Source organism: Triturus cristatus, chromosome 12 (genome assembly GCF_964204655.1).
Source record: "Triturus cristatus chromosome 12, aTriCri1.1, whole genome shotgun sequence".
Classification (NCBI taxonomy): domain Eukaryota; kingdom Metazoa; phylum Chordata; class Amphibia; order Caudata; family Salamandridae; genus Triturus; species Triturus cristatus.
Genome location: NC_140595.1, coordinates 399,449,093 through 399,474,456, shown reverse-complemented (window position 1 = coordinate 399,474,456; position 25,364 = coordinate 399,449,093). Strand labels below are relative to the sequence as shown.

At 42.1% G+C, this 25,364-nt stretch overlaps 1 protein-coding gene across 1 annotated transcript in view; it reads right to left on the bottom strand.

Moving 5' to 3' along the window:
* CDYL2 (chromodomain Y like 2) overlaps positions 1–25,364 on the bottom strand; it is a 558,585-nt gene that overhangs the window by 52,632 nt on the left and 480,589 nt on the right. The window contains exon 5 of the mRNA XM_085637362.1: positions 14,796–15,006. Coding sequence (XP_085493488.1) covers positions 14,796–15,006 — 211 coding nt within the window. The remainder of the gene's footprint in view (positions 1–14,795; positions 15,007–25,364) is intronic.

Below are 25,364 nucleotides of genomic sequence, written 5' to 3'. Positions count from 1 at the left end.
ATCGTGGGAAGAATTCTCGAACCAACTGTTTGGCAGTAGTCGGGGCAGTGTAATCTGAAACCGGGTACGCCTCTGTCCAACGGGACAGAGCGCAGACAACTACAAGAACATATTTGAATCCTCGACATCGTTCCATCTGGATATAATCCATCTGTAGGACTTCAAAAGGGTGATCAGGAGGATGAAATCCACCCTGTTCTACGGGAACACTTTTTCCTGGGTTGAACTGGCAACAGATCATACAGGTACGGACCTTTTGTTTGGCTGCTGCTCGTAAATGTTTATTAAACCAAATGTGTTGAATGCTGTCTAGCATAGCTTTTTCTCCTAGATGTGCCGGACTATGTATAGTGTTAATTACAACTTGGACCATTGAATCAGGAAGGAACCATACAGACCTTTCCTTCATCATCCATCCTTGGTCCGTTTGGATCCCTCCTAATTCAGTCCATTTCTTTATTTCGTCTGGTGTAGCATGTGTCTGTATGTCAATTACGTCAAGAGTAGGATCTTTAACTGTCATACAATGTGTCGGTACTATTGTCTTTGTCATATCGGGGGTTTGAGTTTGAGCAGTCAGTTTAGCTGTTCTGTCGGCTAGATCATTGCCTTGGGAAATGGTATCAGTAACCTTTGTATGGGCTTTACATTTCATAATTGATATTGCAGTGGGTAGATGTATTGCATCTAATAATGCATGAATGAGGGGTCCGTGCTGAATGTGGGCACCGTGGGAAGTTAAATAACCTCTCTCTCGCCACAGCACGCCGAAGTCATGTACAACTCCGAATGCATAACGTGAATCAGTGTATATGTTGACTTTTTTATTCGTGGCTTGAATACAGGCTTGTGTCAGAGCGATGAGCTCTGCGGCTTGAGCTGACAAAGTATTTATACGATTAGTTTCAATGACTTCAGTATCTGTTGTGACTGCATAAGCGGCTACTAACTCTCCTGTACTTGTTCTCATGCATGAACCATCGACATAAAATGTCAAGTCTGGATCTGACAATGGAACATCGGTCAAGTCTTGTCTGGGTTTTGTCGTTACAGTAATAACTTCAATACAGTCATGGGCTAGTGGGTCTGTTCCGGTTACTGGCAAAAGTGTGGCAGGATTCAATGTGTTACAGCGTCTTATTTCTATATGTGGCTGAAACAATGTAAGTTCATACCCTGTAAGTCGTGCTACGGTCAAGTGTTGTGTTTGTGTTCTATTTACAAGAACCTCTACTGCGTGTGGTACTTGAACTGTCAATGGATGTCCTAACACTATGGCATCGCTTTGTCTGATTGCTAAAGCTGTTGCTGCCACTGATTTCAGACATGCAGGCAAAGCCTGAGCTACGGGATCTAATGTACTAGAAAAATAAGCACATGGTTTGTGTGCTCCTGCTTGTTCCTGTGTGAGTACTGACAAGGCAGTACCTTCGCGTTCTGTAACAAAGAGTGTAAACTGTTTTCTGTAACATGGTGTTGCTAAAACTGGTGCTTGACATAAAGTTTTCTTTAGGCTTTCAAAAGCTTGTGTGTGTTCCTGAGTCCAAGGGAGAACAGTCGGTGTGGCTGCCTCCTGGGTTGTCAACTGAATGAGTGGTTTTGCTAGAAATGCATATTGCGGGATCCACTGTCTACAGTATGAAGTGAGGCCTATGAAAGCCCGCACCTCCTTTTGTGTCTTGGGTATTGGCATGTTAGCTATCAACTGAATGCGGTCGGGTGTAAGCTGCCTTCCCTCCTTGTCCAGCGAGTGTCCAAGATAAACAACTCGCTGGACACAGAATTGCAGCTTAGAAGGGGACACCTTGTGCCCTTTTTCGGCTAGAAATTGTAAAACTGTCAGTGATGCTTTCTCACATTCAGGTTCGCTTCTGGCGGTGATCAGCAGATCATCGACGTATTGAAGCAGAGCAGTGTTAACTGGCATGTGGATACTGTCAAGTTCTCGTTTCAGTGCTTGGCTATAGATGCTGGGGCTTTCTGTAAATCCTTGAGGTGCGCGTGAGAATTTAAAGCTACGTCCATTTAAACTAAATCCGAACAAATATTGGCTTTCCGGGTCTATTGGGACGCTGAAAAAGGCATTCTTGAGATCGATTACAGTGAAGAATGTCGCTTCGGAATCAATAGCTGTCAGTAATGACGAGATATCTGGGACCACAGGGAATTGTGGCACAATGCATTTGTTTAACTCGCGCAGATCAATAACCAATCGATATACTGGCGGGGCCTTCGGATCTGTTCGTTTAAGAATCGGTATTATCGGTGAATTACATATATTGGAGTCTGTTTCCACAACTACTCCTTGGGCAATGAGCTCGTCAATGATTTGTAGTAAAGCCACTACAGCATCTGGTGGTAACTTGTATTGTCGCATTCGTGGTAGCACCACTCCTGCCTTTAATGTGACTCGATATGGTGTAATATTCATGCATCCAACATCAGTAGGGCCTTGTGCCCATAGACGTGTAGGTAAAATCTGTAATCGGGGATCCATGTCTCTAGACACATAGTGACCTTTAAAATCACGTAAAAACAATCTTACTCCTTCCGGAGAACAACATATTATAGCTCCTAGAGCTTTTAACGTTTTTATTCCTAATAGATTTTCTGGACATGATTTAGTAAGCAATAAATCTGTAGTTCGGGTCAAAGGTCCTATCGTAAGTGGCAGAGGTTGTGACACTTCATTAACAATAGGTTTTCCTGAAAAACCAAGGGAAATATTCTGTGAGCCTGAGAGGGGTGCCCCTGGAACTTCACTACGTTTTATGGTCGTTCGACTTGCCCCTGTATCGAGTAGAAATTTTCTATCTTGGCCTAATAATTCACTATGTACATAAGGTCCTTCTTGGTCTACTGGGATTTCAATAAGGGGTAAGTCAACTTCCCTCTCGAGGCTTGTTCATGCGTAACGCTGATACTCGGGATATTCATACTGTGCGGTCTGATACATTTGTCGTGTTGTTGTTTGTGTGGCAGCAACAGGCAATGGGGGTGCAGCTGGCACAAACTGTATTGGCTGTTGTGCGGCTGGCATGGCCTGGGCATGCTGCATAGCTCCTTGTTCATTCTGATCTTGTCTGAGTGGCCGTGATCTTTCTTGTGTTTTACCTATGGCGATATTATGTTTTAAAACTGGACAATCGTGTACGTAATGGCCTGGCTTTTTACAATAATTGCATGTCCCTTTTACAGGTCCTGCTGAATCGGAATGTGTCATACCCCTTTTATGTCCTTCAGCTGGAACTGTCTGGGAAACTAACATTTTCATTTTCGTGTCTTTCATGCGTCTGTGTTCATGTTCTTGTTCCTCTCTAATTCTATTGTGATGGTACTGTAACATTTGTAACATTTGTGATGGAGTGTTACCTTGCCAGGTACTCTCGAATTTTAATACTCTATTCTTTACTGGGGGCAGAGCATTTTCTACTAATTTTGTTACAAACAGATGTGGGTATGATTCGCTACTTGCTTTTATGCCACTATTTATACCAAAACATTTTTCAAAACGGGCATAGTAATCACTAGTGTCTTCATCTTGCTTCTGCTTACAGGCTGAAATTGTACCCCAATCTTCCTTTTTCGTAGTTAATAAACGCGGCAGTACCTGTACTAGTAATCCTGGTAATGCCTTAGTTTTGTCCCCAAGCCCTGCACCTGGACCTCGGGCCCTTTCTTCTGCTTCTAATGCTGACCATTCTATCTTTTGATCACCTACCTCCCACTCTTTTTCCTTGAGTTTCTCATAAATGCCAGCAGGCATCAACACCTTTAATATTGTCATAATGTCGGGGTAGGTATACTCTCCCATGAGTAACATGTCTTTAATTTCTCGGTGAAAACCCGCTGGGTCTTTGTCATGACTGGGTACCACTTTCTTCATTTGTAACAATTCTATTTTCGATATAGGCGTATATACAAATACGCGTTTAAACTGATTGTCCTCACCCTTTATTGGGTGCACTTCTCGTAAGGGATTCTGTCTATCTATGTGATACGTAGTTCTTTCCTTGACGGACAATGGAACATGTTCTGAACATACAAAAAGAATATACTGCTTTCTTGATTCTAGAATTTCTTTAATTAATTCAGTACCTGGACCTCTCCATTTATTCATAAGTAATTCAGTCAGTATGTCAGGCAAGGGACCAGGGTCCGAATGCTGACTCCGATATAGTATAATGAGTTGTTGAATCATATAAATCCCAGCTAACCTTTGTTCATCTGGGGTAAGATTCAAAAATGTGCATACTACTGTATCATCACTATATTTTCCGGGACTGTCCACCCAATGGACAGCTGCCCTGGCTAAATCTTGTTCATCCATAGAATCGAGGAAATGATAACCCCTTCGTTCTCGGAGTAGTTTGTCGGCGGTTTGGAACGAATGCTCGTTAGACCTTATATTAATTATAGGTATTTGAAAATTCCTGTTATTATCTGGACATATCGGATGTATTGAGTCAGTATGATATCTAGTCTTATTCCTATTACAAGATCTTCCTCTACCTACATAGGCTATGGTGTCCGACTGTCCTGTGGGCAGTCCTGACCCTTCTTCCTCGTTTTGTTCGAACTCGTCTACCTCTAATCGCTCTTCGTGTAGGCGTTCTATTTCTTTACGGATCTTTCGGCACATGGCTATTATACAATTTTGTTTATCATGTCTCCCTTCTGATATATTCTGGCTCCATCTTGTAAGAATTTTCATGGCTTCCGGGTCTACCCCCGGTCGGTCTTGATTTCTGATCACACAGTTTATGAGGAAACGTAACAGTTCCCCCTGTATCTCTACTTTCTGGTATTCCATAGCTCTGTAAATACATTCTGGATCTCGCCCTGTTTGGACAAAATGATATATATTATCTAGATGCGCAGTCATTCCTGGTAACTTCGCTAAATACACTGCGGCTCGTCTGATACGCAATGATGCTAGGGTCATTTCGTCCTCCTTTCCAGGCACCGGGTCATATCTACAATCTATAAGAAGTTCCTTAAGCGCACGGGCGCTAAGGAGTTTGGGTGTACGTGAATGCGCTGACTCTTGAAAAGTAAGTTTATTTATTCTGGGTGGCGTAGAAAAGACATTGGTAGCTCCTCCCGCGGCCCCGTCTGGGGCGTCGGGTGTAAAAGGATTCGTCGAACGTGACACAGCAACTACAGGTGTGGACACAGCCATAGAAGTAGCTGTAGGAGCGGATACAGAAACAGATGTGCTTGCCGGAACTTGTGACTCGATTTGTTGCTGTAGGGATACGGGCACTGGATCTTGGCGTTGAACCTCCCTGGTATGCGGTCTATGTGGGGCGGAATTAGCATACTCGGGAGCTGCGTCATCTAAATATGAGGAAAGAAAAACATCTTCTGCGGTTCTAGGATGCCCCTTAGGATGTACCTTTATTGGGAACAATGGGTTTGGCAAGTCTTTTGGTGTTTCTGGAGTAGCCTTAGGTAATCCTTCGGCCAGAAGGGGATACATACCATTCATAAGGGCATTTCTTTGTCTGTCTACTTGTTCTGATTTCACTCGGATACCTTCCTCAATTAATAGATTCTCTCGAACTTTATTGGAATTCTCTTTACTCTTCTCTTCCTGTCTACGTGCTTTTTCTGTTCGTCTATGTGATTCTTTACGCCATAATTCAACGGCGTCTTTCTGTGACTGTCTGACTTTCCTTTTCCATAACTCTTCCTCGACTTTCATGATGCACTCTGCATCCCAGGTCCCCGCTGTGGGCCACCTCTGACTTTCTGGTAATCCCTTGGTATAGTCTACCCATAAATCAAGAAATAATATAGCGTCTAAGCCATGTTTGTGATACATAAAGTGCCCTGGGGTGTCCCTAGGAGGAATAGGGACGGCTTCTTCGAGAACCCCTTTTCTGGTAGTGATCTGTCTTAATTTCGAAAAGAGCGGCATATTGAGAACTGACCTTATACTTGATTTTGACCTGATACTTGAATTTGAACAGACTTAATACAATAAACACGATAATGAACAGTCATTCATACCACGATATACTTAAACACTTTAAACATTAAACATTAAACCTTTAACTGAAACAACAATGATGATCGTCTGCATAACTAATCACCAAGCTTAATTCTCGACAATAACTAGACAATAACTAGACACTTCGGAATACTTCGGAATACTTGATATACTGCTAAACAGTACAGATACACTGCTAAAACAGTGCAGACCGGATTTGTGTACCCAAACCCGTCTTGACCGGCACAACCTATGTGCACGTCAGAAATGCCTCCCCAGCAATGGTACTCACCGGGTAGCTTCGGAAACGGAAGGCCTCAGCAACTTGAACTTGAACCGGACTGGACTGGACTCGACTCGACTCGTCGGACACTGGGCTTGACTTCGGACTGGTGGGTCTCTGTATACCTCGGATCTTGCTCTCTCAGCTAGGCTCTGGTCGGGATACTTCGCACTTCTCACCGCCTCGTCTGGGTGTTGATCGCAGTCTCAGTCGCCCCCGCTTGACCGGAGGGAGATACAGGAAATCCTGCTGGTACGCGTTATTGTCCGTCCAGCTGTGGCAGGAGACCGGGCCTGCAACGCACCGCCGGCGCGTGAGATGAGAAAGTGTCCCTATTCGGGCGCCATCATGTGGTAAATATTTCTCCTTTACCGGGACTGAATTTGATACAGGAACATAGTAAAATAGCTCAATGAAATGAGAGGCAGAATCCGTGGTATTAGAGGTTCGGAATGGGCTTTATTCCGGTGATCGATTATAATCGGATGCTTCAAGTTCCATCACCACGGGGGTTCAGGAAGTGAAGTACCCACTTTATTGACAAGAAATGACTTTTATAGTACATACATGACAATGAAGTAAATGCAGTAGGCGTAACAATTGATAAGGAAAATGACGAGTTGTTCTGCGTAACCAGAAATGGGTGTAATAAGGCGAAAAAAAGGAACATAATTGGGTGTGATGTCATGTATAGGTGGATCTATAAGATAATACTTGGCATGGATGCGCGCGCAGCAGTCTGACGTGTAATTGACGTGTGACTAGGGGGTGAAGGGGACTTGACATTTAGCTCTACGTGTGGAGACAAGAAGTCTGGGGGGTCAAGTCAACCTAATCCCAAATCATATCTAACATCCTATGTTTAAAGAACTATGTTATCCATAAAAGAAGGACTCTCGGACAGAATCTATTCTATACTGACTGTGCGTGCATGTACAAGCGTCTAAGTGTCTACACTAAATGCGAGGGGGTAGGAATATTCCATGGTAACAGGGCTATGAATTACTTGCATGAGGACAGAGAAGATGGGCCTTTTTTGCTTGGTAACTGGAAGAATGTTTACTTAAGCTACTAGGCAGGAATGCATCGGCTGAGGGGGAAGCAGATAATTCGAAGGTGAAATACAGTTCTTGGCAGAGAATAGGCTGATGTCAGGCTTCGTGAGCCGCGCAGAGAATGAGACAAAGTTCATGGTCACAGATGCAGGCTCAGACTGGAGCTTTCAGAGGCAGAAGGCAAGAAGAGTTTGATGACAGAATCAGGGCCTACTTGCCTGGACTGTAAAATGGCATAAGTGAACCATATAAAGCCGGTGGCCTTTCATATTTAGGAATGGAATATCCGGCCTATTCATGGCGGATCTGTCAAAGGACATGTTGACGGTGGACGCACATGTATTTGCGTCTTCATAACTGGAACTGGAGGGAACATATATGTACTTGTGATATGCACATGGAACCGTTGGGGTCCAAGATAGGGGACATAACTGACCAGGAAAATCCATATTTCCACATTGAAGGGAATTGTTAAACCTGGCGAATGTCATGTAAAGTTCTGTAAATTAGAGGATTAAAAGCCCTGTTTTTCCAGATCTACTATCTCTATAGTCACCCATCTGGCAGAGCACAGTGACAGTGCTCCAAATCTATGGAAGAAGCATGCCACATGCGCACACTGGCCTGTCTGAAAATGTTATACCTGTAAGCCTGATACCCTCCTAAACATAAGAAGAGCAAAGAGGGCTTTGAATCTCCTTAGGCTGTTTGCGTTTCTCACAGTAAACTTTTGTCACATTAAATCTACACACTAACCCCAGTGGAAAACACGAAACCTGGCAAATGTATAGTGTACCAGCAATGTTAAGTCAAATACACAGATCTCAGGCATGCAAAATACAATGTTAACAGAAAGGAACAGAAAGGAAGTCGTTCATCTGTGAAATCTGATTACAATTGCTCTTTGCCAGTGTCCTTCGAGTACTATGAAACCACATGCAGACTATTTATCTAAGATCTACACTCACACTTTCAGTTAAGCAGCTATGTGAAGAATTCCTCTGGCTGTGCACACTGCCTGACCTTATTAGCAGAAAATATCCATGGAGGATTATGTCAAACTTTTTTGGGGTAAACATTTTACCTATGTATATCAATACCTTTCCGTGGACCATAGTCACATGAGCATACACACTGGTTTACGCCAGGTAGGTCAAGGATCCCCTCGCCCCCATGCGGGCAAGTAAATTAGCAACTCAGTATATTTTAGCTACGTTGTTAATCTTCATTATAAGCCATGCTTTTACTCTTGTTTAAGACTAATTTACACATTCCACCACACAAGTCTATTGGTGCTTCCAGTTGTAGACTGTTAGACAAGCGTAGACAGGCATGTGCTATCCTTTCCCCATGGGTTTCAAATTTTCATAATGAGACCCTTTCATTGAGATTGAATTTTCAAAACAAGTTTCAAAAATACATTATAAAAAGCCTATGTAACGTATGTTTATGGTTGAGTGTCTCCTGACCACAGAAGAATTGAACTAGGGAAAGGTAGGCAATGAGATAGCAGGGTCATTTCACAAAATGAGTAAAACTACTTAAAGTAAGGCATGGGGTCAGCCTATCATGTGGGTGTGAGAGAAACAATCAAATCATAGCTCTTTCTGGGTTTGTGCCCTGAGTAGGGACAGCATGCAGTTGCATGAGTGTATGGCAAACAGCAATTTAGTGTTTTCCTTTCTCCTGATCTTCCAAGTCTCTTTGAGAGGTTTAACTTAAGTCCGTAATGCATTGAAATCTGGATTGAAGAAAACCAGAGCTGAGATTTGTGTGCTTGTTGGCCATATGAAGCAGATATCATAGCTCTCATTACAGGATGGTGGCTACCGATTCTATGCAATTTAACTTATGGTAACTTTCTATCTTCCATTTTTTCTAGAAGTGTGCTAAATCTCAATTGCATAAACAGGCTTATTTCTTGTTAGTTGTTGGACTTCAACCTCTATGCAAGGTCGTCCCCAAACTTTTTTGCTGTCCCATCTCAAATGCTAATGTAGTAAAGTGGATGTGCACATGTTCAAATAAAAGTGCCATTTATCAAATGGTAAAACGTGGTATACTTAACCCTCCACAGCAGATACAGTGAAATCATCAGTGAGAGACCCTCTTGCTCAGGTGAAACTGGGAGCTATCTAAAGAAAGATGTGGGAACACTGAGCTAAATTCAGGGAAATCTCAAATCCATATAAGGGGGATTCACAAGAAACTTAACTCTCCCTTCTTTAACCATAAGGAAAATATATACTAAACAGGAGGCCTACAGGCTCAAATAGGAGCCGGCTCATCCTTGGATTTAATTCTGGTGACTTTCCAGGCAGCGTAGAAATAAGTAGCCACAGTAATGAAGAATGTATCAGACTCAGCTCGGATGCAAGAGGACAGAGCAGCCTTGCAGTGTCTTGTATTTTATCTAATGAAAAGCAGTCGCAAGTACAGTCTTCTTGCAAGCAAGGACTTGGTGCAAAGTAGCATAGAGTGCAATAAAGTTTCATCTCTCCCTTGGTTATAAGTGCAAGCAGCTGATACCCCAGCTTTATTGGTCCAGTTTTTAGTGAAGGTCTTGACTGGCAATTGCCTAGCCTAAACCTTACGTACAACAACCTTTTCAGTTCCAGAAATGGCCAGTCCATGTATTGTTCAAACCGAGTGATAGGTTTGATGAACATTAAGCGAGTCATGAGTGCACCCACCCTGCTTTGCTCTCATACAGGCCCATTAACTAGCCTTGACTATTTGAGCACTTTAGGGGGGGGGTCATTAACTTGGAATCAGTCCAGAATTCTGCACAACCTAAGGCTAATTGTGTACTTGCGATATGATTGAAACATGGCAGCTTTTTCGAGCTACTGCTCGACCAATTTGTATACATGGCTATTAGGTAGATGGCCAACTCTGGTTTTGTCCAAATTTGTACCCAGTACAGAATCAGTTTAAGTGCTAATATTGTCTTGATAGCATTCAAGTTGAGGTCTATCCTGAGTGGAGCCATGTGGGTTCCAGGTCCTAGACGAAGTAGCTACATAGAAATCTATTTTTAGCCTTCCCAAGACCAGTCGCCTATTTAAATCCCCAGCAATGTAAAAAAAATAAAAAAGGTTTGCTCTCTGTGCATTAACAAAGCTTCTGAGAGATACAAACAAATGCATGTGCTATGATGCAGCATATTTAGAAATGGAAAACAGTCCCAAATGCATTACAATGCAAACACTCAGTTGGAAACAGCATAATGAATCAAACAGCCAATAACATGAGGCGAGAGAGATCTTCTCTGAGCAGAGCAAACACCCATTATGTATTTTTGGTACCAGTAGGTCTTGTAGACAGCTTTGCTCCAAGCCATACCTAAAACAAAACAATGATGTCTGTTCATTTAAGGAGGAGCCTAACTTGCTAAACTTAAAAAGAACGGAGTGCTTTAGATTATTGGAGATTTGTATTTGTAGTATACACATATACCTATCAAATATTTGTCCAGAAAGTGCATATCTTCCCTGTTGAACTGTCAAAATAAAGAAGAGGACAATTGAAGTCTGGAAATGTGGCATTTGTTTTTCTTCAAGCAAAACAGTTTAGCAGATTATTTAAGTATAACAATGCAGACAGGATTCACAGTGTAGAAAAATGCACTACTTAAAATCGTTTCATGTCTATAATTCTCAAGCTTCATCTTAGGATAATGTGCGATCAGAGATGGGGTTGTAGAAATAAATATCGGATTGCATTATTTCCACACATTTCTCAATTAGGTAACTGATGAATCTTTAGACAATAGTTTAAATATCACCATGTCTAATGTGAAGCGTTGGAAAGCTGGTCGCAATTACCAGCTTCCACAGTCTGGCAAAAGGCATACCTTTCAAATGACTTCTTGGTACTAAATCAACTTTCAGATAATTGCATAGCCCTTTGTGACACCAGTCTGGGCACTATCTTTATTTCATTTTTTCCCGCCTCTTCCTGGCTGCTTTTTAAATTTTTGCATTATCTAAATGTGAAGCTAACTCTTTCCACCAGTAGGATTCTTGTAAGGGGTGTTCCAGTCATCTTTCAATTTTGACTACAAAGAATTCCTTCTAGGATTCAAAATTGTTTGTCAGGTGGTCTTCATTAAAAAAAAAAGCATCTCAGAACAGAACAAAGTAAGAGAAATGTTGTGAAATTTCCTAATAATTTTGGAGGTATGCAACAGATGTAAACCACACTTAAAGTGTTAATAAATACTCAAACAAAGATAATCCATGACCTTTGCATGTTCACATGAATTCTTAGGATATAGTTTTAATGAACTGAATCCCCTACTCTATGAAGACTTGTCCTGGTTTCTGCTGTGGTTTTGTCAGATCATGGGTCCGATAGAGAAATACACACAGAATCATGAAATGTCTGTGCCTCCTCTGACAACACTGCTGTAAATGGCTAACTAATCCACCTAAATGGCTTATAATTACAGAGAAATAACTAAAAACATTGATAGGTTTAGCAACTGGATTTTAAGAGTTGATTTTGATTGAAGACATCACAAATATAAGATCATGCTCTGCAAATGTCGAGGTCACCATTGTGGGTGGAATCTTTTCAAGACAAATAAGACTGAAAAGATGCAAAGCAGAGGGTACACAAAGGTCAGATCACTGTGCATGCCCGCAAATTGGCTTCCACTCAGGGGGGGCACAACTGAGTTGCTCAACCTGGGATAACTGTCTTACTATGAATGGTAGAAAGAAAGGGGACAAAAAAACTTTGAGTAATGCAAAAAAGTGAACCAATGCTGGTGTAGTGTTGTCAGTCAATGATTGGATCACTGTTCCTATCGCAGGGTGCAAACAGTCACCCAAGCGTGAGGGTGCAAAAAGTCACCCATGTTTACATTAAAAAAGAAAAGGAAAGATAGAAAGGTCAAAAGAAGACATCCTAGGTAAGAGGGGACCCAATAGAAAGATGGAAAATCACTTATTGTCCTCTGATGCCCTAACACACCCCAAAGGGTGTCATGCTTCATCATCGGGCAGTTGCTCCTCGTAGGGCTGGCGCTGCAATCCCCTGCGAGTTCCCCAAAGGGTCACTTTGGCGGAGATATTTTCAAGGACTGCCGGATGATGCATGTGGGTGTGCGGGGTATGGGTCCAAAGAGGGATAAACCAGTGCGTGCAATAAAGTGAAAAAGTAAGTTAGGGGTGAACATGCAGCGAAAATAGAAATGTCTACCCCTAACAAACCAAAAAGTTAAAAAAAAATTATAAGTGCCCCAGAAGCACATTCTGCCTGGGTTTTTAAAAGGTCATAGGTCGACATGTTTCACGCCTGCGTCTCCATAAGGGTCGTTGGCGCTTCTTCAGGACCAGAACATTAAAAATAGGGTGCACGTGAAAACAAAATAAACTGGATTAAAATACCCTCTATATCAAACAGGGCGGGCAGTTCCCTGTATACCCTTAATGTGGCTACAGCTGCATGATGAGGGCCGCTCAAAATTATTAACTTCTTGCAGGCCATTATTGCACAAATTACAAATCGGTGATGAACCATACCATTTTGCCAATAAAGGATTTAAAGGGAGCATACCCTGCCTCAATAATAGCCAAAAACGGTGCACACCCTGTGGCAAGTCCCAAGAAATATATGCTTATTCTTTATTTATTGTGCAGGAATCAATGACCGGATGTATACCCATCTTTAAAGTGCAAGCTTACCTATCCCTTGTGAAACCCAAGTGGCCTGTTTCAGGGTGGCCCTAAATTGATATGGTGATAAGGTAAAGAGCAGGGACTGATCTAGTTGCAGCAAATCAATCACAGTTCGAAAATGTCTAAAAATGAATGACTGTTCTTTTAAACATTCTAACATTTCTTTCCAAAGTAAAAATCTTAGTGTCCCATTATCACTCTTTACCAGACCTAAGATCCAACGCACTATCCCCGCAAGACCCTGTGCCCGGGTACTTCTCAATTCAAATTCTAACTTGAGGGCGGTCGCAGAACATGCCGAATTAACTGAGACTAAACTTCTTAAAATTCGACCTTCCGTTGCATTTAGAAGTTGCATTTCTCTACATCAATCAATTCCATACCATACCATACAGCAGGGAGATGGGGATTTTTGCACGAAACACCTCCAATAAAAGTGCAGGAAGTCCTTTTCCGGTAGACTTATACAAGGAACCTAAGCTTTCTTCCCCCCCCCCCCCCCCCCCCCGAGTGGTGGCTTTAGAGATATTATTTTGGATGTAGGCTTTATCGCTTAGGTTGCCACACACTATTTTTCCTAAAAAGGTATATCATTTTACGAGTTCCAATTTTTGGCCACCTACTAACCATACAAAATTTCCATAGTTCAGCTTCTTTCTTCCATGCATACACATAATTATGTTTTTTGATACATTATTCTTTAGAAGGTGAGCCTCAGCAAATTTATGAAGTGCCTGCAGACAACTATTTAATCCCCTAGGCGTTAAATCCAAAATTATTATGTCATCTGCATAGAGTACATGCACAATTGTTTTCCCCCCAATTACTGCGGCAATACCCTCACTTTGGGCCAAATAATGAGGGAGATTTGACATAGATAAAGAGAAAAGCAGGGGCGCCAATAAAAATCCTTGTTTTAAACCATTTACGGTGGGGACAGCTTGTGAAATACCTCTTTCCCCTCCTATTAGGACTCTACACTAAGTATCCATATGGAGGGCACGAACTAACTCCAAAAAGGTGCCCGGCATACCTAAATTTAAAAGCATGCGCCATAGCAAAGGACGATCTGCTTTGTCAAATGCTGTGGAGAAATCAATAAAAGCTGTATACACCCTTCCTCCTCTAATTTCAGAATAATTTGAATTTATTATCTGGAGGGCGGTTAAATTATCAATTGTTCCATGTTTTGTCCTAAACCCAGTTTAGAGTATTGATAGTCGATTATTTGTAGAAAACAAAGAGAGACTTATGGATAATAATGAAGTCAGACAAACAGAACTAAAGGACAGTAACTAATCAGTGACAATTTTTCAAACCACCATTATCCGTGGGACTTAGTTCTTCCTAAATCAACCAAAAACGGTTTCTGTATGTAAAAGTCCCACTTCATGCCATTAGAAATGACACAAACACACACATATACTTATGTAAAACTACTATTCACCTGGGTTGAAACTGTACTTAATCAATATATGATTGTAAAATTCTACAGGCATACCAGGTTTCTTTCACTATGCTTCAAACCAATTGTTAAGAGGAACAAGGGACTATAAATATGCAAAAAAAAATATTTTGAATGCAATTCTATCGAGTCTGTGGTGTATCAGGATGCCCACATGGACTTAGAGAGACCTAGATTCCTCAGTTAAAACAGTAACGATAGAAGTATTACAGTAAATGTGTACACAACTTTTGTAGCTGCTGCATTCCATTCAAATCCTAAGATTCCTCATGTTATAAAAAATGTGGACGTCTGTAGACACTTTGCTTACCAGAGCAACACCCAGAATCTGTGGAAATGTGTAAGACGAACATCCAGCTGGTGTAAGTCGAATGGTTGCATATGGTGTTTGAAACCAGGCCTTCTCACTTGCCCACACTATATCACATAGTGGCAAAATTGACGCTCCCAGTCCAAGGGCAGGTCCATTAATAGCAACAACGATTGGCTTTTTAAATTGAATAAATGCTGTCACAAAGTCCCTAAAAGGAAAAAGAAGTAATTAGAAATAATTCAGTGTTTAAACAACTGGGCAACAAAATGTTAAAACAGCCACAGGCCCTTAGTAGAAAAGCAAGTACATATTGGTAAATATGTATCTGATTATGATACAATCAATTAAAATATTTTAGAAATTTAAATAGAAGCAGCTTCTCTCGGAGTGGCACCAACTATCAAAGCTGAACAAACCCAAGATACTCATCCTGCTAAGTTTGACCCACGCCTTTATGGATCAATTTTAATTAAATCACAAGAAGATATGATACATATTTAAAATATCAGCTAACCTCTTCTATTGATTTATGTATTGTGCTAGTACAAATCCAATCGAAAAGGTTTTAAGAGTCCTATGCAATCAGAATAGAGGTTACAATGACAATGAGTGCATACTTTTTTGTGCCAGCTGTAAGATAGAATATTACAGACAAAAAAATTTGACTACAAAAATATCGGCAAGAAAAATATTGAGGACACAAATATTGAATTTACATAAACTCCAAAATATCGAGTACAAAAATCGGGAATACGGCTATATCATCATAAAATGTATCAAAGAATGTTGCATTTTTGGAGCAGACTTACAGGGGAACATGGCGGCCACGTGGTAAACTATCGCGGACTGCCAGAGAGACGAGGAGGATGGGTGCGTAGGCACGTGGCTCCCCCCCCTGCTGCCGCACCTAGTATGTACAACAGATAGCGGCCAATAACTCACCGAGCATTGGCAGAATTAAATTGATGCAGTGCCAGTTGGGGTATGGCGAAGGTTCGTGGAAGAGAGCTGCGGTGCAGCAGCAACGCTCATGGGCGGCGCAAGCCCTTTCGCATAGCGGCAGAGGCAGCACAAGTTGATTGGAGGATAAAAAAGGTGGACAAAGCAATACAAAGGGGGTGCTGGATGTTAGCTCGGCTGTAGCCTTCCAGCATGTGAATAAAGGCCGGTGAGGCTGTAAAAGCGGTCAAGGAGGTTTGCAACCACAGCAGAGTGCTCCTATGGAGAACAGTACACCATCGTTGGAGAAAACAGGTGCCTTTCCAGATAAGATATCCAGGTACACCTTGCGCACCTGGGCTGTTGGGAAATTGGTTGGGGCAAGTTTAGATTTACAATTACCGTTAGCCTCAGAGGGCCCCAGTGATACAGTTGTTAATAAAGCAGGGGGCTTAGTCCCAACGAAACTGGTGAGAGCAGGGAAGTCAGCAAGGCAATTGGGGAAGAGTACTCGTGGAAGGGGAAAAAAATCTCAAACCCTCAGGGTCAGGGTCACCCCTCCCTCAAAACATTCTGTAAGGTTTTGACTCATTCAACAACTTCAGAGAGAGAGGGTGGGAAACCAGCAACTATGTCCCAAAAGAAGTCTGAGATGGGGGAGGTTAATGCTGCCCCAGCTGAGGTTATTATAGCCCGGGAGGTTACGGGGGTGTGTTGAGGCGACTAGTGGATGTGGAGTAGCGGCTGGGGGCACATTCCAGATATCAACACAGAATAGGTTCAGCGCTCTGGAAGTAAGAGATAAGGTCGACGGTAAGGGAAGGCCAAGCAATGAAGACCATCCTGTAGCGGAGACATGGGGACTGAATCTGCACTCCGAAACCAGAAATAGGTTTAAAACATCGGAAACCAACCAAGTAGACATACAAGCCTCCTGCACGGCTCTGGCACAGAAACTTGACGATGTTGTGGCGCATACAGGCACATTGGAGGAATAAGTAGGGCGATGAGGAAAGACAGCACTAAAAAAAACTGATGGGATGGGAGCGCTAGTTAAGGAAAATATAGGACTCGGGAAGATTTGGAAAGAACAGAGAATCATTCCAGGAGAAACAACTTGAGTCTTAAATATTCCAGAAGCTGAAGAAGGGACCAACATCAATGCTTTTATAATTAAATTGTTAAAGGAGACCATTTTGAAAGATAGGCCAGATATCAACTTAGATTATGAGAGGCAACAAGTTCATCAAGATCCTTTCAAACGTAATATGCAGAGACAGAAGCTGAGAATTTTTTTTGTAAACTTTCTCTCATATACGGTCAAAGAAACAATTTTGACAGCGGCTTTGAGGAATGTACCAAGGACAGCCCAAAACTGTACTTTCTCTATCAGATGTGTGTCCTGCAACAGATCAGAAACAATGGGAGCTAGGCAAAAGGATGGAGGAGTTAAATAAACTTGGAACCAGAGCCCAATTGGAATTCCCGGTGATGCTTTGTGATATGTGGGACAACCAGATGTGTAATTTCCGGACAGTTGAAGAAGGAGACAGCTTAATCAACACTATAAAGAAGAGGGTTCAGTTCCCGAATTAAGAAATGAAGATATAGGTTATAGGTTAAGGAATCACAGGAACATAGGAATGTCGGATGAGTGGTTGGGGGGTGAGGGGTAAAGGGGAAGCACTGTTATTGTTATAGCTTAGGGAGATTTCTCATCCTCTCTAGAGGTCTCATAGGCATGTATATGCCTGAAAGTCAAGGGATTGCTCCCATGGGTGGGAAAGGGTAGCTAGAGGTGGGAGATAGAGCACAGGGTGGGGAGCAGTGGGAAAATAACAATCAAAAAAATAAGTCCTCAGTATCTGTATCAATATTCTTTTGGTCTTGAGACATTACTGAAAAAGAATACTATAGAGATGGGAGGAGATGACAATATGTTACAAGTTCTGACTTGGAACGTAAATGGTCTTAGATCAGAAAGCAGGCAGAGGCTGACGATGAAATATATAGATGATTCTAAAGCCCAGGTAGTCATCCTACAAGAAACCCATTTAACTGCAAGTGAAAGCCGAGAACTTTACACAAAGTTAAGATGGATTGAGAGCTACGTTGTCTCCGATCAAGTAGACTACTCTAAAGGGGTGGCGGTATTGGTTAGGAGGGGATTGGGAGTCGAGCTGATCTCTTCTAAAACAGATAGTTCTGGGAGGTGGGTTTTAGTGACTCTTAGGTGTTCCAGTACAGAGTTTGTACGTGTGGCTTTTTAGGCCCCAATGTGGACGACCTCCAGCACATTGTAGATTTACAATTGACACTTGTAGGGGTAACCATCTGCATAATTATTGGGGGCAATTTCAAAACCCTATTAGATCCAACTTTAGATAGATCTACTAGTAGGAGGGGAGGCCAAGCTCAAGCACCAAGGAGAAGGCAGAGTTGGAAACAGATGTTAAATGAAATGGGCTTGGTCGACACATGGAGATATCTAATGGGGCAAAAGAGGGGCTACACCTTCCACAGCAACATATATAGCCATTTTTCGAGGCTCGATTACCTATCAGTTGATAGAGTTTAGGCAGGGAGATTAAAAGAGGTTAATATACTGCCGGGGCATATCTCAGACCACGCTGCGGTCTATGTAACTTTAACGGGGGTAAGAGCAAGCCATAACGTGAGATGGACTTTGAAAAGGTCCATCTTATCAGACCTAGATGTGTCTACCCTGCTGAAAAAAAGAATAAAGGAGTTTGTCCTGGATAATGCTCACTCATCCTCCATTGGAGTAATCTGGGATAACCTCAAGGCATATACACAAGGGGTTTTACAAAGCCAGGTCACTCATAAGAACACGCTCAATGGAGCTAAATTAAGAAGGTTGGAGGACAATGTGGGATTGTTAGAGGTCAAATTCCATCAAATGACAGGGTCCAACCAGGATACAGAGAATGAAACAGCTGGAGTAAGCAAGACTAAATTACAAGATTAATTTAGACGCAAAGTGCCGTGAGAGGCGGGCAGTGGGACGCATGCAACAATTTGAATAAGGAAAAAAGGCTGGAGCATTGTTAGCATGGAAGTCGAGGGCTGCGAGGTCATGAAATTATATTGGGGAATTGATCATCAACCCTCAGGGCGAGATTCTGAATAAGGAAGAGGAAATGCAGGCTGGCCTGGTCTCAATTTTCTCTGAATTATATATGGATGAAGTGCGATCAGGGGAGCCTAAAGCTGTGGTTAGACAATCTAAGAATTCCAGCGCTTACAACGGAGGGTAGGAAGATAATGGACGCCCGAATCACCGAGGGAGAAATAAGAGAGGAGCTTTTGCATTTAAAGAATGGCAAGGCAGCGGGCCCAGACTCACTGCCGGGTGAGGTATATAATTTAATTTAACCCTGGGCGTCATGCTCCGCTTCGCCCACGGAGTGCACGTAGCGCTGCCTGCTTCACCGTTTATGAAGTAGGCGTAGCAGGCAGCGCTACGCACACACCGTAGTGAAGCAGAGCTGCCCGCCACCCGCCTCCCGCCCGAGTTTTAAAATAATTTAAAGAAGGTTAAAGGTAAATAAACCTCCTTACCTTCAGCGCGGCGTCCCGGGGCTCCCTCTTCTTGCTGACGGTAACTTCTTCATGCAAATGCGCATGCGCGGACGCCCACGCATGTGCATTTGCGTGAAGAAGTTACCGTCAGAAAGAAGAGGGAGCCCCGGGACGCCGCGCTGAAGGTAAGGAGGTTTATATTTACTTTTAACCTTCTTTAAATAATTTTTAAATTAGGGCGGGTGGGAGGCGGCGCGTAGTGGGGCTACGCGGAGCGCGCGAGTGTGCGTAGATTTTGCCACACTACGCACTGCTCCACGTAGCCCCACTACGCCCAGGCCTGATTTAATTACTGACTAAATAGTCTTGGAAATGAAGTTGTTATTCAATTCAGTTTACAAGGGGGAAGAGCAGATCGCATGGTCATGGAGGGAAACCATAATAGCATTGATTTTAAAATGCGCAAAAGATCAGAGGAGAGCCGATTCATATTGGCCTATCTCCCTGTTAAATGTAGACTATAACATCTATACTGGCATTTTGGCAGGGAGAATGGAAAAGGTGGCCCCTCAATGGAAACATACAGACCAGAAGGGGTTTGTCCCGAAAAGACAAATTCAAGAACTAACACTATCACTAATTTGATCTATACATTTAGCAATTGCACGCTCGATCCCCTTGGCTGTGATTACCATCAACGCTGCCAAGGCATTCAATAGTGTTAGTTGGGCATTCCTCTGGGCAGTTTTGGAATCAATGGGCTTTGGCCCAGGCTATATTATGGCACTTAAAAAATAATATGAATTCCCTACGGCTAAAATCCTTTTAAATGGCTCCCTGAGGAAGAGCTTTAATATCTATAGAGGTACGAGGCAGGGTTGCCCTTTGTCTCCCCTTCTATTCGACATTTATATCGAACCTCTGGCACATCTTTTGAGGAAAGACAATGAGATAATCCCTATTCACTCACTCCCCTGTCACAGTAAAATAGCATTATATGCAGATGATTTGATCATTTACACCGCAGGTCCGACCTGAACACTACCAATGGTGGAGCAGTTAACGAAAGAATTCGGGGAGATATCATGATATTCAGTAAATATCTCCAAGAAAGAGGTGATGAGTTGGAATCTGGAGGGTTGGGGAGGTAGGGTGTGTGCAGAGACAAAATGCCTAGGGATTATCATGGTCAACTAAATTGACGAGATTCTATTGCGAAACCTAAAGAGGGTGGCCAAGTAGGTTAATCAGTCATTGTCCAGGTGGAAGAACCTTCCTTTAATCATCTACGGCAGGGTCAATTTAGTAAAAATGTCTATTCTTCCGAAGCGGGCATATTTATTTAATTGCATTCCACTTAAATTCCTCGAGGAAATAATCAACAAAATACAGAGGAAATTACCTAGTTTTATATGGGCTTCCCACGGAGTACAGCTCGCATGGAAAAAGCTAAGGCGGCGTCTTCTGAAGGGCAACTTGGCCCTGCCACACCTAAATCTCTATTGTATGGCATTTCAATTCAAAAACCTCTGAATGCTTATTGGGGAGCCCGATTATTCCACTTGAGGAGGTTTATTAGGGGAAATGATTGGGACAGAATCCTTTATATATACACGTTTGGTGCCCAAGAGTACTTTAAAAAATAAAGTTGAAGGTCCTAAAAGCAGCATTAACTCTCTGGAGCGCAGTGAGGAAGATGTTAAAAATAGGGTACTACTCGGAATTTGCACCCATATGAGTTTCCCCAGGGACACTGGAATGTCTCTTCCTTTAAAGCAAGCAGGGCTGTCCAAATGGGGTGACCTGATATCAGCAGGTGAATTGTTGCCTTGGGAGGTGCTGAGTGCGAAAACTGGCAATAGACTGTCTAGATTTAAATATGTCCAGCTTACGTCATGGTTTTCAACAACCTTCTAGGAGACAGGTGGATTATTGGACTTTGAGGTCATCCTCCAGGATGTTAGTGTAAAAAGTAAAGACGTTTCAAAGTGGTATGGGCAAGTCCTAGAAGCAGAGGAAAAGAAACTGGAGACTCATCAAGCATTCTGGCGGGACACATTCCAGTAAGAGAATTTACACCTGCTATGGACGGAATCATTAAAATTATTATACTCAATAGTCACACCTACAATCTTCAAAATACATCACTTCTTTGTAATACGTTGGCTGTATTGGACTCCTGAAAGCGTGTCTAAGTTTGTGTTATAGCCAGTCCCCAGATGCAACAGATGCAATCTTCCAAAAGCCAATGATATACATATTATTTTTACATGCCCGCAATAAAAGAATACTGGAGGATTGTAGAAACTACTATAAGAGACATCTTAGGAGAACCCATAACCTTGACGGTGGCATTAGTACTCCTAGAGGTGGATAACAATTTACATATTACTTTGAACATTAAGCAAAGGTGCTTGATATTCTATCTATTGCTTCTGGCCAGACGTGAGATAGGTAAACATTGGACAGACCCCGTGCCCTCACATCCTACAGGATGGTTAAAAGTGGTTAAGTGGACCAGCAAAATGGATACCGAATGCAATCCACGATGGTTGGGGGAAATCTGGCAGGACTTTATACAGTGGGCAAATTAGCACTGTGGTACAAAGTAGGGCTGTGTCTGAATAGGACAAATCTATCAATAGTCCTATGCTTACACCAGATCATGGTACCTTGGGAGGTTATTCCCCTTATGGATGCGATAAAAGCTTTGGAGGCTCGGGCGAGTGAATGCAACGGACAATGAGACAAATAAGGGAGCTAAAAACGGTCCAAGACTTGCAGAATGCCATGGTGATATGAGGACTTTAAAAAAAAAAAATGAGATAAAATTGCATTTTAAGAATTAAACATTATATTAACTTTAAAATATATATTAACTTTAAAAACATTACAAGTTAAAAAATATACTTATAAAATCTAAACAAATATGAATAAATGAATTTGTAACTTTCAGACATAAAATAAAAATATATGCTTTAAAATAAATTACTACAAAAGCATAATATTTAAATAAATAAAAGTATTAATTTAAAGAAAAACTAACATAATTACAAACATTAAAATCAACTTTTAAAATCCTCTCCACCCTGTCTGAAAATTCTAAATCTCACAAAAACAAATCAAAATAAAACAAGAAATTAAAAAATACAAAAATAATAATAACACTATAAAACCTGATTATATAAAAAAACAATACAATTAACTTGCAAATTAATAAAAATAAATAGACATTTCACAAAATCAATTATCTAATTAGCCAAACTTAAAAAAAAATGAAAAACATAAAATTCAAATGAACAACTAAAATATATATATATATATATATATATATATATGTGTGATCAGCGCAGCAGTGGTCGAAACGCATCATGGACGTAATGCAGTTGCCTTTGTAGTTTGTTTCATTGAATAAACTATGCCTGAATAAAGCATTTTTTTAAATATAAAGCATGCAGTGGTCTGTGGCTGTTTGGGGGCAGTAGCAATCTGTGGTGTGTCAGGATCGTACTTGAAATATATATATATATATATATATCCCCAACAGAAATGCCCATGCATTCGGACACGCACTCCTCCAGCTGGTGATTTAACAAAATCATTTTATTCAAAAGGAACAGGCATCCTTACTCCGATAGTTTTGTCCTGTTGCCTGACGCGTTTCAGAGCTAACGAGCTCTTTCTTCAGAGGCAGTTTGAAAAGGCACATTTTACTCTCCCACAGTTCCCTGCATTTCATTCAGTTTAATGAGCCTCCGGTGTGCTCTTCTTAGTGAAATAATTGTAATGCATGCCGGAACTTGTGGTCACATTTAAAGTTATTTACATCCTCCAGTGGATTCGTGCAATTTCAAAACCTTTACCAGGATACCAAAAGAAAACCCTCCAGTGGGCCTCAGAGTTAAAATCCTGTTCCTGCAGTACAAGGAACCAGCTGCGCCGTATTTCTTCCCCAAAGATTCAGGTAAGACGGGCCCCTCATGATATTTCTGAAGGGTGGTGCGACCTTCCCACGGCTTGGACTTGCCGTGATTAATGTTCCCAACAGAAATGCCCATGCATTCGGACACGCACTCCTCCAGCTGGTGATTTAACAAAATCATTTTATTCAAAAGGAACAGGCATCCTTACTCCGATAGTTTTGTCCTGTTGCCTGACGCGTTTCAGAGCTAACGAGCTCTTTCTTCAGAGGCAGTTTGAAAAGGCACATTTTACTCTCCCACAGTTCCCTGCATTTCATTCAGTTTAATGAGCCTCCGGTGTGCTCTTCTTAGTGAAATAATTGTAATGCATGCCGGAACTTGTGGTCACATTTAAAGTTATTTACATCCTCCAGTGGATTCGTGCAATTTCAAAACCTTTACCAGGATACCAAAAGAAAACCCTCCAGTGGGCCTCAGAGTTAAAATCCTGTTCCTGCAGTACAAGGAACCAGCTGCGCCGTATTTCTTCCCCAAAGATTCAGGTAAGACGGGCCCCTCATGATATTTCTGAAGGGTGGTGCGACCTTCCCACGGCTTGGACTTGCCGTGATTAATGTTCCCAACAGAAATGCCCATGCATTCGGACACGCACTCCTCCAGCTGGTGATTTAACAAAATCATTTTATTCAAAAGGAACAGGCATCCTTACTCCGATAGTTTTGTCCTGTTGCCTGACGCGTTTCAGAGCTAACGAGCTCTTTCTTCAGAGGCAGTTTGAAAAGGCACATTCTGTTGGGAACATTAATCACGGCAAGTCCAAGCCGTGGGAAGGTCGCACCACCCTTCAGAAATATCATGAGGGGCCCGTCTTACCTGAATCTTTGGGGAAGAAATACGGCGCAGCTGGTTCCTTGTACTGCAGGAACAGGATTTTAACTCTGAGGCCCACTGGAGGGTTTTCTTTTGGTATCCTGGTAAAGGTTTTGAAATTGCACGAATCCACTGGAGGATGTAAATAACTTTAAATGTGACCACAAGTTCCGGCATGCATTACAATTATTTCACTAAGAAGAGCACACCGGAGGCTCATTAAACTGAATGAAATGCAGGGAACTGTGGGAGAGTAAAATGTGCCTTTTCAAACTGCCTCTGAAGAAAGAGCTCGTTAGCTCTGAAACGCGTCAGGCAACAGGACAAAACTATCGGAGTAAGGATGCCTGTTCCTTTTGAATAAAATGATTTTGTTAAATCACCAGCTGGAGGAGTGCGTGTCCGAATGCATGGGCATTTCTGTTGGGAACATTAATCACGGCAAGTCCAAGCCGTGGGAAGGTCGCACCACCCTTCAGAAATATCATGAGGGGCCCGTCTTACCTGAATCTTTGGGGAAGAAATACGGCGCAGCTGGTTCCTTGTACTGCAGGAACAGGATTTTAACTCTGAGGCCCACTGGAGGGTTTTCTTTTGGTATCCTGGTAAAGGTTTTGAAATTGCACGAATCCACTGGAGGATGTAAATAACTTTAAATGTGACCACAAGTTCCGGCATGCATTACAATTATTTCACTAAGAAGAGCACACCGGAGGCTCATTAAACTGAATGAAATGCAGGGAACTGTGGGAGAGTAAAATGTGCCTTTTCAAACTGCCTCTGAAGAAAGAGCTCGTTAGCTCTGAAACGCGTCAGGCAACAGGACAAAACTATCGGAGTAAGGATGCCTGTTCCTTTTGAATAAAATGATTTTGTTAAATCACCAGCTGGAGGAGTGCGTGTCCGAATGCATGGGCATTTCTGTTGGGAACATTAATCACGGCAAGTCCAAGCCGTGGGAAGGTCGCACCACCCTTCAGAAATATCATGAGGGGCCCGTCTTACCTGAATCTTTGGGGAAGAAATACGGCGCAGCTGGTTCCTTGTACTGCAGGAACAGGATTTTAACTCTGAGGCCCACTGGAGGGTTTTCTTTTGGTATCCTGGTAAAGGTTTTGAAATTGCACGAATCCACTGGAGGATGTAAATAACTTTAAATGTGACCACAAGTTCCGGCATGCATTACAATTATTTCACTAAGAAGAGCACACCGGAGGCTCATTAAACTGAATGAAATGCAGGGAACTGTGGGAGAGTAAAATGTGCCTTTTCAAACTGCCTCTGAAGAAAG